This window comes from Temnothorax longispinosus, chromosome 6 (genome assembly GCF_030848805.1).
Source record: "Temnothorax longispinosus isolate EJ_2023e chromosome 6, Tlon_JGU_v1, whole genome shotgun sequence".
Taxonomy (NCBI): Eukaryota; Metazoa; Arthropoda; class Insecta; order Hymenoptera; family Formicidae; genus Temnothorax; species Temnothorax longispinosus.
The window spans coordinates 4,203,947-4,214,927 of NC_092363.1; the positions used below are offsets into that span (position 1 = coordinate 4,203,947).

A 10,981-nucleotide genomic window follows, 5' to 3' on the forward strand; every position below is an offset into this window, starting at 1 on the left:
CGTAAATACGATAAAGTCAGGCGATTAGATTAGCAGATAATTACGCCAAATTATGACGCAGTGACCAAATAATCGGATTAAAGCCCTCAATAAATCGAACGGTATTAACGACTGAATATGATAGGGTGTGATGAGTACTATTTGCATTGCGTTCGACGGCATTGCATTCGGCACAATCCTCAAAGTGGTCAAACAGTTCACACACAGAGGGAAGTCCGGACGGCAAAACTTGGGACGCCCTGTGTGTTTATTATTTGCCTTTGCTTTTCCGCTGCAAATGCCGCGCGCGACAGCTTTACAGATTTATCTCTGCCCGCTTAATGAGGCATCGCTAGATTCGCGCGTTTTCACTCGCCGAATCGAACGGTAATTCGATTTCTCGATAACGTTGCGCACGCCGATAACCCCGCGTAATCGTTTTCGCAACCACCCGCGCGACGCGGGATTCGGCCGACGCGGTTCTCGGTTTCGCGGAAAGTCGAGTCAGCCCCCGTTCGTCATCGGATTTGCGACAGCCGATCGAGCGGCCTCCACTGTGCTTGCGGAGTCATCCCTCCGTAATTTCCGTATAAACATCTACAAATTTATCCGTTCTACAGAGGAGAGCTGGCGCGACGAGAGAGGGAACGGGGCTGGTAGGTAAGATGACTGGAAGCAATCGACTTCGTCTTCGAAACAGCCCCTGGAGGCATAGCGCTCCACTTTGGCAGGAGAATTCCAATTTTGGGCTCTTTCAATTTAAGGCTACTTGTCTTCTCCGCCGTCGCCTTCGTCCGTCTTGCATTGCCCGGATGTCTGCTCGTCTCGCCCTGCTGAGCTTTCTCTTGCACTGTCTCGTTTCTTTTTTTATTCTACTTCCCCAATTGTCGATATAACGTTAAAACCGAGAATGAGAGAGAGAGAAAGAGAGAAACGCTTTTATCGACCGATTCTTCTTTTTATCCAGTGGTGAAGATCTTTATTTTCTGTCGTTTATTATCTAAAGATTGTCGAATTTTTATTATCATTATTATCATTAATATCAGTGAAGCACTGATCGTATAATCGTCGTAGGACTGAAGGGCTTCCGCAGCCAATGCAAGAAACCCTTACTTGCTCATGGTTGATTGAATTCAGTCGAGGGGAATTTACTTCTTCCCGTTCCTTCAGGTTAAGATTGTTAAAACGAATGTGACGAGCAATTCGCGTTTGATTGTACTAAGAAATATCACGCCTTCAGGCTTAGGCAATCTTTATACGGGATATTAAAGTTCGTCGTCATTCTGGTTGATTATTTGAGCGCTACGTTTAATCCACCGGAGCACACGTGCCGGCGGAAACGAATTGTCGCCGCAGTTGTTTTCTCTCGAAATAACGATCATCATTTAGGGGACGGTTGGAAGCGTGTTCCCTCGAGCTTCGGCCAAGGTATTACCGCAATTGGCTGCATTCAGGACCCGAAAATGACACCGGGCTACCGTGTAAATTTAAGCGAAGCTGTCTCTGATAATCCCTCTCAAAGATATTCTCTCCCGGGACAAATTCGAGCATTACTGTGCACGCGAGAACGTCGGAAAAAACGCACGTCGTTAAACTAGTATTATTACAACAATCCAGGCCAATTTGTTTTACTTATATGTCGTCTATCTCGTGTCGTTACGAGCAAATCGTTTTATCGCGAGTTTGTTATTCGAGAACTATATTCTTTAATGGAAGCGCCAGATCGATCGCTATTTCAGACGCGAAGATGTACATACGGAATCTCTTTTGTGTGAAAACGGAAGGAAACAATTTGTGTTCTGTTTGCAGGCGGAAATCGAGGTTGTGGAACAATACAGCGACCCTAGAGACAGCAAGAGTAAAGCGTACGTAGAGCCGGGAGCGGAGACGTCTTTGCCGACAGTTTACAGCAGAGCAAATCGCAATTATTGTCGACCATACACAGGTATGTAAGTCTTTTCTTTAAGCCGGCATTGTGGACATTATGGTCGAGATAATGCAAGGATTTAATTGTAACTGAATATGTAATAGTTGTTGTACAGTGAATAGACATAAAAGTAGCATCCGCCTATTTTGAGAAACAAAGAGAAATATTTAACATGAAGTTTATCCTATTTATGGTTTAATAAAGAGGAAAAATTCGAAGTATATAATTATATATTTCAATTTTGTATCAACGATCAACAATATAATTAAATGTAATGCTAAGTACTTTTAACCACATTATTATATATAATATTAAATATAATATTAAACGCTCTTAATTATATTATTATATAATTATGTAATTAAATATGACACTAAATATACTAATAAAATAATTATGGTAAAATTAATGATATTCGAAGCATGAGCCGTAGCGCTGAATATTGGCGAAATGTTTGGATTCTACATTGATTGATCACTGATAGTGTACGATAAGTTCCGGGATAACGCAGTTAAGCGGAAATTCTCATGCCAGGCCGCAAATTAATGTGGCGAGCCGCCGGTGTTACGGCCGATACTACGACGTACGAATTATCGAGGTAACAACTCAGTTAGCGTGTCGGGTAAGAGAGGGAGAAGAGCCCCTCGATAATTGAACGGTACGCACAGGTTGGTCGCGAGAGCGGCTAACGGATTAATCGACGGGGTCGGGCGAAATAGGGGATCGTCTCTTTTTCGCGGTGGATGATACCCACCGATTCGGCGAGATTGCAAAACTACCTGGCGGTAGAGAGATTCCACACGAATTAGAAACTCTCGTATCTTCACGTGACCTTAAATAGTGGCTAGGAAACTTCTAAACGTTAGCGAGAGAGCTTGCGGATTAAATTCCTGCCGCGTTATCCTCACGAAGGAATGCTGTGGGTCGTTATTAACTCCGCACGATTGTCCCACGTGTAGACGATACGAACCTGATTCGCAACCCTCGTCGCGCGTCACCGGGCATCCCGACACTCGAGTATGCAGATTGCCGTGTAACACTGATCCCGAGTAAACACCGGCGGAATTTGCATCCTTACCATATTCATGGGCTTTTAATTCGCAAGTCATTGTTAATGTGGCAAGGATCAACGCGAGGCCTGTGCAAAGATTTGCGTCCTTTGGTAGGAAAAGGGGAAGACATATGACCTCTTGACTTGTGTTTTCCCTAGCGACATGATAATATCACTAAATGTATTACACACGTGCTGTTTTGTTTCTCTGCCATTATCAAACGAGAGGAGCAATTTACTTAGCTTTCTTTGTTATTGGTACATTGAATATTTGCTCCGTAACGTTTCTTTCGCCATCTCGCGATGAAATCTCCGCAGGCTTTCGACGGAGACATTATAAGATTAAAAATAAATTGTCGTCCTTGCCATTCGAGGAATGCCGTTCCTTTCGTGAGAATTGAATCAGCAGTCGCGTCGATAGGGGTGAATATAAGGGAAATGCGCGCGCGCGAGGGTGGACCGAATGGAATTTTCAGACTGGCGGCTTTTATAAAAGGGTACCGATGACGCTGAAATGTCTGGACGGTTCGCCGCCCTCCGTTAACTTCCGGTACCGTCCCCGTCGTTGTCCGTTACTACGAGCTCGCTCCTCGTTCACTCGTTGGCACGAACTTTTCGGTCTCGCGGGCTGTCCCCGACGTTACTTGCCATCGACACCATGCGCGGCACCTCCCGCCTCCCATAATATGTCGTGTGATATTTAATTAAACTTCCCATCCCTGCTGCGCCGAACCACCCGCGGTATCGCCCGCCCATTCTCATTTCGCTTTCATAGTCCGTAAAGTTTCGAGGGGTATTTCAGCTTGTGTGCCTGCTCGCTACCGCATTTTCCAGCGCCGTTCCACTTATTAACCGTGTTTCACAGCCAGAGCCCACCCAACAGATTTTTTCTTGTCTTTCTGTGGAGCACGCACTTTGCCGTGAATTAAATCAAATACGGCACGTTATATTGTTAACAATTTACGGTGAACTAAAAGCAAGAAAGCTTTTTGTCAAATAAGATTATAAATTTTCAAGTGTTTTAAAGTAATTACATTACAACCGTATTACAAGAGAAATATAGATGCAATGAATTACTACATCGATTGTTCTATAATTATTCAATTCAGTAATGATAATGGCAATTCTGGAACAATCGTATATTCTACCTTCTTTCAATTGTTCTATCGATATTAATTAAATCTTTTTTCTGTAAAGAAACCTACCATAATTTTAATCCCGTTCAATATTACGTGAATCTACGATATGTCGTTGAAAGAACTTTTCGAGCTCCTCGTTTGTTCGCGCGACCCCTCTTCAAAGTTACCCTCATTTCAATTACTGGTACCAGGTGACTTGTAGCTCATTCCGCGTCCCCGAGCAGTTAACGCCCGTGCGGGTCCATCGTATGCAAATGTCAATCTCCGTCCGTCGGTTTGTCCGTCATCCGAGCGGGAGAAGGCGGGCCTGGTGTTCATCAAACGCTGTTCAAAAGCTGCCGACGTATATATATATATATTTGTTAGCGGAAATTTATACCCGTGCGTAGAGCGCTGAATTACAGCCACAGACTTTTAACGTAATGCCGTCTGACCTTTTTATATTCGCTCGAATGATCTGCATGCTTGAGTTTTAACTTCGTAATAATATTTATAATCTTCTATATTTTTTTATTTATGCGATTTAAATATATGATATAAATAAGCGTGATATATGCACGGTCTCCACTTTCGTATCCCCAGAAGATCAGAGTGTGGTCTGACTATTCTCAGGTCTTGAGTGGCTAGGGTACCTCGGGGTTGCCAATCCCGTACTCACACATACGTGAGCCCCTGAGGGGGGGGTCTGGCTTCATTGTCCAGCTAAATACAATAAATACGCGTTTATAACGATTAAGTAGACTCGAGCGTATCCGATTTCTACCAGTTTCCCTACTTCACGTATGTAAACGACTCGAAAATGTAATCGCTATGAAGATGAATATTTAACCACAGACCCTTCTGTCCTTGTCTTCGATCTCATCCTCCATTCTCTTTGTTCTCTCTCTCTGTCTTTCTCTCTGTCTCTTCCTCTTCCCACCGCCGCGCCGTTTCCCTTTCCGCCTTACTTTGGGATACGCCTCACTATATCCCTCACTTTCTCGCGTCGTAAACTAGATCATTTACAGACTGTCACCAGCATAATTCTGGCTCGTCCGACGGTAAGTACGTGCTCAGATCTAGAGGCGAGATCTTAATCCCCGCGCAATTTCGCAAGTTAAATTCGCGTATCGCGGTAGTAAGATGGAAAGTTTATCACGTATAGCGGTATCGAGGGACGTGCCTTGCAATATGGGAATGATTGAATTGACATCAAAGCTTACGGTTTTGCTACACGATTTTTATCAGAAAAAGTTATTTGAGAGCTCTGTTAAAAGTATTATTGGATTTTGTTCGAAACTGTCTGACTCACCGCGTCCTATTCTCGTTAGCAATGTGTACCGGAAAGCGAATTAACGTCCTAATCATATCATTTTGTTTCGTTTACTGTAAAACCGAGTCCCCCCCAATTAGCAACTGTTTTAGCTTTCTCTTTGGCAATTGCCCTTTTCGGATGTTCATGTTGAGAGTGCAGGGTGAATAAAAAGTGGTTAATGAGATTTGTATGCGACTAGTGTTTTCAGATAACTTTTTAGCAGGGTTATTTTTTTGTGCTAAGAATGTATCGCTTGTAATAATTTTCTTTGTTTCCCATGAAACGAATGAATTTATTAACCGGTTGCAAACTTGATGAAAATTTTTAAAAATAACACACGTAGCCTTGTCGCTCGATACTCGGCAGACTCGGAGGGCAAAGATCGCTACTAAGCTACGAAGCGAACCCTTCGCCAGGAGGGAGCCCTTGAATTCATTTCATGGGCAATTACAATTAGCATTTATGCCACGATTTGCATATCGTTGCGAGACAATTTCGCGCGCGCTTGGCCTAATCTCTGTGTCAGATGCTTTCCCGTCATGCAAGAAACGTTCATAACTGCTGAAGATCGCCTATCTTTCCATATAAACTATTGAAATTTCCGGTGAAATCCGTATCCCCTTGAGATAACGTTTAGCGCAGCGACAGAAATATAACCAGAGAGAAATCGTACTATAATATTCGATATTGAACTTTTGAAAGTAAAATATTGAAAAATATTACCTGCTGTAACTTTTCAATTGACCTAATTTTCGTAGTGAGTAAATTTTGAATAAAATTTCTGTAAAAATAAAATCGAGTATTCGTATGTCAAATGGTACACGAGTCTTGGTTGTGATTAAAATTGCATCGCACGATTTGAAAACGAATACGGGATTTCTCGTTAACTCGATGAGCCGCCGCACAGTGAGCAGCGGAACGTAAGATTGAATTTGAAAGCAAAAGTAAACTCGCGACACGATTAATTCGAAGAGTCCATAAAGGGGTGGGATACGCACGGTTTGGCGGACGCTCGAAATCGGCGGGTAGGTTTCGGGCACGTTCGAAACCCTCTCGGTTTACCTCCGTCGGATCCGACCCCTTTCCGCCGCAAACGATTGTGCCCGCGTGTGACCACCGACGTAGATTTCAATTGCGCAATGTCTACTGACAGGAAAGCGAATAATCCACGCGCCGCGTTGCCTCCGTGAGCGACAGCTTTGTGCCGTACCTCGCACCCCCTTTTTTACCGCCACAAAACCCTTTCCGGCGAGCCTAAACATTGATTTTATTGGCAATAAAATCAATTGAAGCTAACGACGCAGCTGCATTCGCATAGCCGCTCTTAACGGGGAGCGAAATCACCGTCGAGGATCAGCCGAACCGTGAGGAGATTTAGGACTGCGTTTTAGGGTTTTCTGTGGGTCTTATGTGTTGAATAAACAGGGAGAAGAAGAGAGAGGTTTGTGTCACTGTGCAGGAGATATTCCAGAATCAATGGATATTTTAAGAAGAGCTTTGTGATTTATTAGATCTCAGCTGAACAAAAGATTGTTATTTGATGTTTATATGGAGTTATCAAAAAGCAAACAACATTTATAATTCGACAAGCAGAACCGTATCCTTTCGATTCAAAGCTGTCAGTTTCATCGATGAACGGCTTTATACGAAACAGTAATCAAAGGACGCGGCGCGGCGCTCCAAAGGATCGACGTACCCTCGTAATCAGTCGTTGCTTCAATCATCTCGACTATGCGTACGCGTTCGAGAATATGCGTTTGTAGCGAGTTTCTAAAAAACAGATAGATTCTCTTCAAAGTGGCCCGCCCCTCTGTTTCCGATATCTCCTTCCCTTTGAAGTGATAACTTTGTAATCGTTGCCATGATCCTTATAACTTTGGCTTGTTAGTAGCTTCTTTTTGCCTCGAAAAGATGACAGAGGGCGTAATAACAGCGTAATAAAATGGATTCGAAGAAAATATACTTTCATAACGAAAAGGCTGCTGCATCGCTCTGTCGCCGTCACGTTACAATCTTTGCTTTAATCATAAATTACATCGGATAATGCGAGATTACAGGCGACACTAATTGATTTATTCAAGCTACTTGGCATAACCAGGAATTTATCGCGACGTTCATCAGCTCGGTATCTACTTCCTGGACGTATTTGATAATCTTCGGATGGTTTATGCTCATATTCGTGCGACCAAGCGTCACCCTTCCACGACCCTTGACACGGCTGACACATTTCGCACGAGATACTTTGGCCAATCTTGCGATCGTAACCGTGGATCCTGGCGCGAATCCTGGAGCCAATAACCGAGATTGGCTTTCGTTTCGTCGCTGCTCAGCTTGGCCCGTAATCTGTAGCTGCTTCGTAAGACGCCCTGAAGATCCTCCTGAACGTTGGCCGGCGATATCTTCCGAGGTTGGGCAATTGCGCCGCCCATCTTATATCTTCCCACTTCTTCTTTAGCGCTTTCCTTCTCTTCCGTCTGAAAGATGATACAATCCCACGATCCATATACTGCAGACACACTATCGCCACCTCGGTCACGTTACGGGGACAATATCTAATAAAATGCGGAGCGAAGTGGTCCCGAGCTTGCGTTGCGATCTTCTTTATATAAAGATTTCCCCTTGAATTTTCCTTGCCCTACCGCCGGCCGTCAATCGCAGAAGAAACGGAAGATTGCATAAACGACGTTGCGACCGTTGTGATAAAAATGAAGTCACGTGTTCGGGATTATCATATAATCAAGAGTCTGATCCGGAGACAGAAAATCATTCTAGAGCTTTGCGTTAGCAGCATAGCGTGACGGTTATAACGTTTGACGGAATAATGCTCCCTCGGAATAGGATATATATATTATATGATTATCATAAGATTTACAGAGATATATAATCAATCATATATAACTTTAAAGAATTTCATATTTCAAAAATTTCGATTAACATTACAGATTACACCATTGTGTTAAATTTTAGAATTAAATTAATATTATTTAAATTTGCGTTTTATTTATTTATATGAAATTATTTGTGTACCTAAGAGTTTTATTTGATTATTTAATGATAATATAATTATATTGAACCAAACTAAACTTGCATTACCGTATTTGATTATTCCCAGATAATTTAGTAAGTATTAATATGAGCTGTATGCTCGTTATAGGTTGATAAGCGATTTCTAAAAACGAGTTGATATGGGTCACGTTCTATGGCCTTGCCGACTGTTCCTAATCGAAAATTGATTGCAATCACAATGTCATTATCTACTGACCTTAATCGACGTAGATAACAATTCTCGTGCGTGAGTTTCTTTTGTGTTCTCGTCTAATTCGCACGTTGATTCCGTGCATTGTAAATCCAAAATAGATCGCCTCGGACGTTCATCTTCGTTATCTACAGATTCATGTAAACAGGGTGCATGCGACAGCGTTTCGTGTTATCTGTAGTGATTGCTAGGCCGAGGGTTGTCGCTCACCGGCCGTAATAGATTCATTAGGGTAGGAACCACTGCCTATCCCCGGCGTATCGTCGCCCCTAACTCTGCATACACGTACCCTCTTTCATTTTCTGTCACTCAATCACTCATTCGCATGTAGTATCCGTTACTGACTCGTCTACACGTCCGATCGTGCCGTTATGCACAATAATTAGCCATTTATTCGTGCATTCGTCAGTAGATTTTTCATTATTAGCTGTATTTTACATACAGCTTATTTTTGTTCGCTGGATTTATTAATGCACGCATAAATGGCTAATTATTGTGCATAACGCCACAATAATTATATATATAAAATTTAATAAAGTGTGATGATAAAGTGAATAATTAATTAAGAAAGAAATCGGTCTCACATAACTATATTTTTATACAATATTACTCTATAAATTTACTCAGATATGTCATTCATCAATTGCAGATAGCTGATTGAACTGTCCGGAATGTTTTACTCATCAATTTAAAAAAAAAATCGTTTCCATCGCACGAGAGCGGACGTGGGCACTTTTTTCAACTACTGTATGTAATCCAGTCCAATTTAATCGAACTGCTCGATCATCAACCTTCTAGTCCCCTAGTTTCTCTTTCATGTAGTCGACCCTCGACAGGTATCTCGCAAATCAGATTATCGATCGTTAATCAATATCGCTGCAATTTGGCGACACGCCAGTACGTAGTGTGCTTTTATATATATATATATGTTTGTGTGCGCGTTCAATGGAAGACCCGGCTGTGCTGTCCATTGCAGTTTTTCTCGCTTGCGAACGAATAATCGGTCTCGACGTGGGTGGTCGATACAATTGGTCGTATATAGGGCAGCCTTGAAACACAATTTCGTATATTTCCCCACACATCACAAAAAGCAAAATAAATCACACGTGTCGTCACATTCTGATTTTTTGAGAGAAGTTTTCACATTCCTCATTCAACCATAGATTGTTTCAGATATTGCTACGGAACGCAGTTGGTGTAATATCCTGCTTATTGCGGTATATTTTAATATGTTTACTTTCCCGAAATTTAATCCTACGTCTTGCCTGAGTTGCACGAACGAAGCAGATGCAAATACATATTCATGTTTCCTTCGATCTCACTTCCACGGGAAGTTTTCTTTATCTTGTTTTTTGTTTCCCGAGGATTGGGTTCCCCTATCTCGGGCACGTTTCTCTGATATAATTTTATCGTGATATTACACCAACTGCGCAAACAATATTGCGTTTCCTCGTTAGCATTCTTCTCTGCCGCAACATCCGGTATTGTATTTTTACCATTAATCCTGCGGATCGGTGGTCGCTCTAATCCCGCGCATCGCACCGTTTTTGAATGTTTAAAAGTTTAATGGTGAAAAGTTTCGCCGAGAAAAGTCGGTAGAAAAGTAGCTTCAGGTGAAAAGAAAAGGTAATGGATCCTCACTCCCGTTTTTCATCCCCGCGAAGGGGATGGGTCATCAGTCGCCTTCCGCGATCCTGCCCTATTGTGAAAGTTTGAATACGTAGACAACGTCTGGTTTCGCGGGGACCATTTCTTTCGCAGCTTCTCGTATCCGGGGCTTCTTCGCCGTTTGTCACTCGCTGCCAAGAATGTGCCGCGGATTCGAAGGAAAGATAAAATGGAATCGCACGCGGTCCGTCCCCGTTTTACGGCGACAGGCGAATTGTGCGATAATTTGCCGAATTCATTGTCCAGGAATTAATTTCCCATTTCGCGCTTCGCGAATCCCCCAGCCGCCGCTCCTTTGTATTTGACCGTGGAAAATGAAGTTCAAGCCCTCTCGTGATAGTGAAATACGCCGGAAATTGGGGATATCCTGCCACGTTATGGATCCCACAGTGATTTTACCTAAATATCATACCGGAATATGCGGCAAATCCGCATTTCTAATGGACTTGTCGGTTTTTCTCCATTTATTTATGAATTTAACATGATATAATTTGTTTGACTGATATGATTTGTATGACTGATGAATTCGTATATACTTTTCCGTATTGAGATTAATAAAACTCGAAATTATTAAAGTACATTCCGCCGTGTATGCACCAAGCAATTACAAAATATCTATTGTACTATAGCAGCATTATAGTAATATCTTTAATATAGAAAATATCAC

At 42.4% G+C, this 10,981-nt stretch overlaps 1 protein-coding gene across 2 annotated transcripts in view; it reads left to right on the top strand.

Moving 5' to 3' along the window:
- Hwt (SH2 domain-containing adapter heavyweight) overlaps positions 1–10,981 on the top strand; it is a 171,594-nt gene that overhangs the window by 145,690 nt on the left and 14,923 nt on the right. For both annotated transcript variants that reach the window (XM_071781462.1, XM_071781463.1), the window contains one exon: positions 1,789–1,924. In XM_071781462.1, coding sequence (XP_071637563.1) covers positions 1,789–1,924 — 136 coding nt within the window. The remainder of the gene's footprint in view (positions 1–1,788; positions 1,925–10,981) is intronic.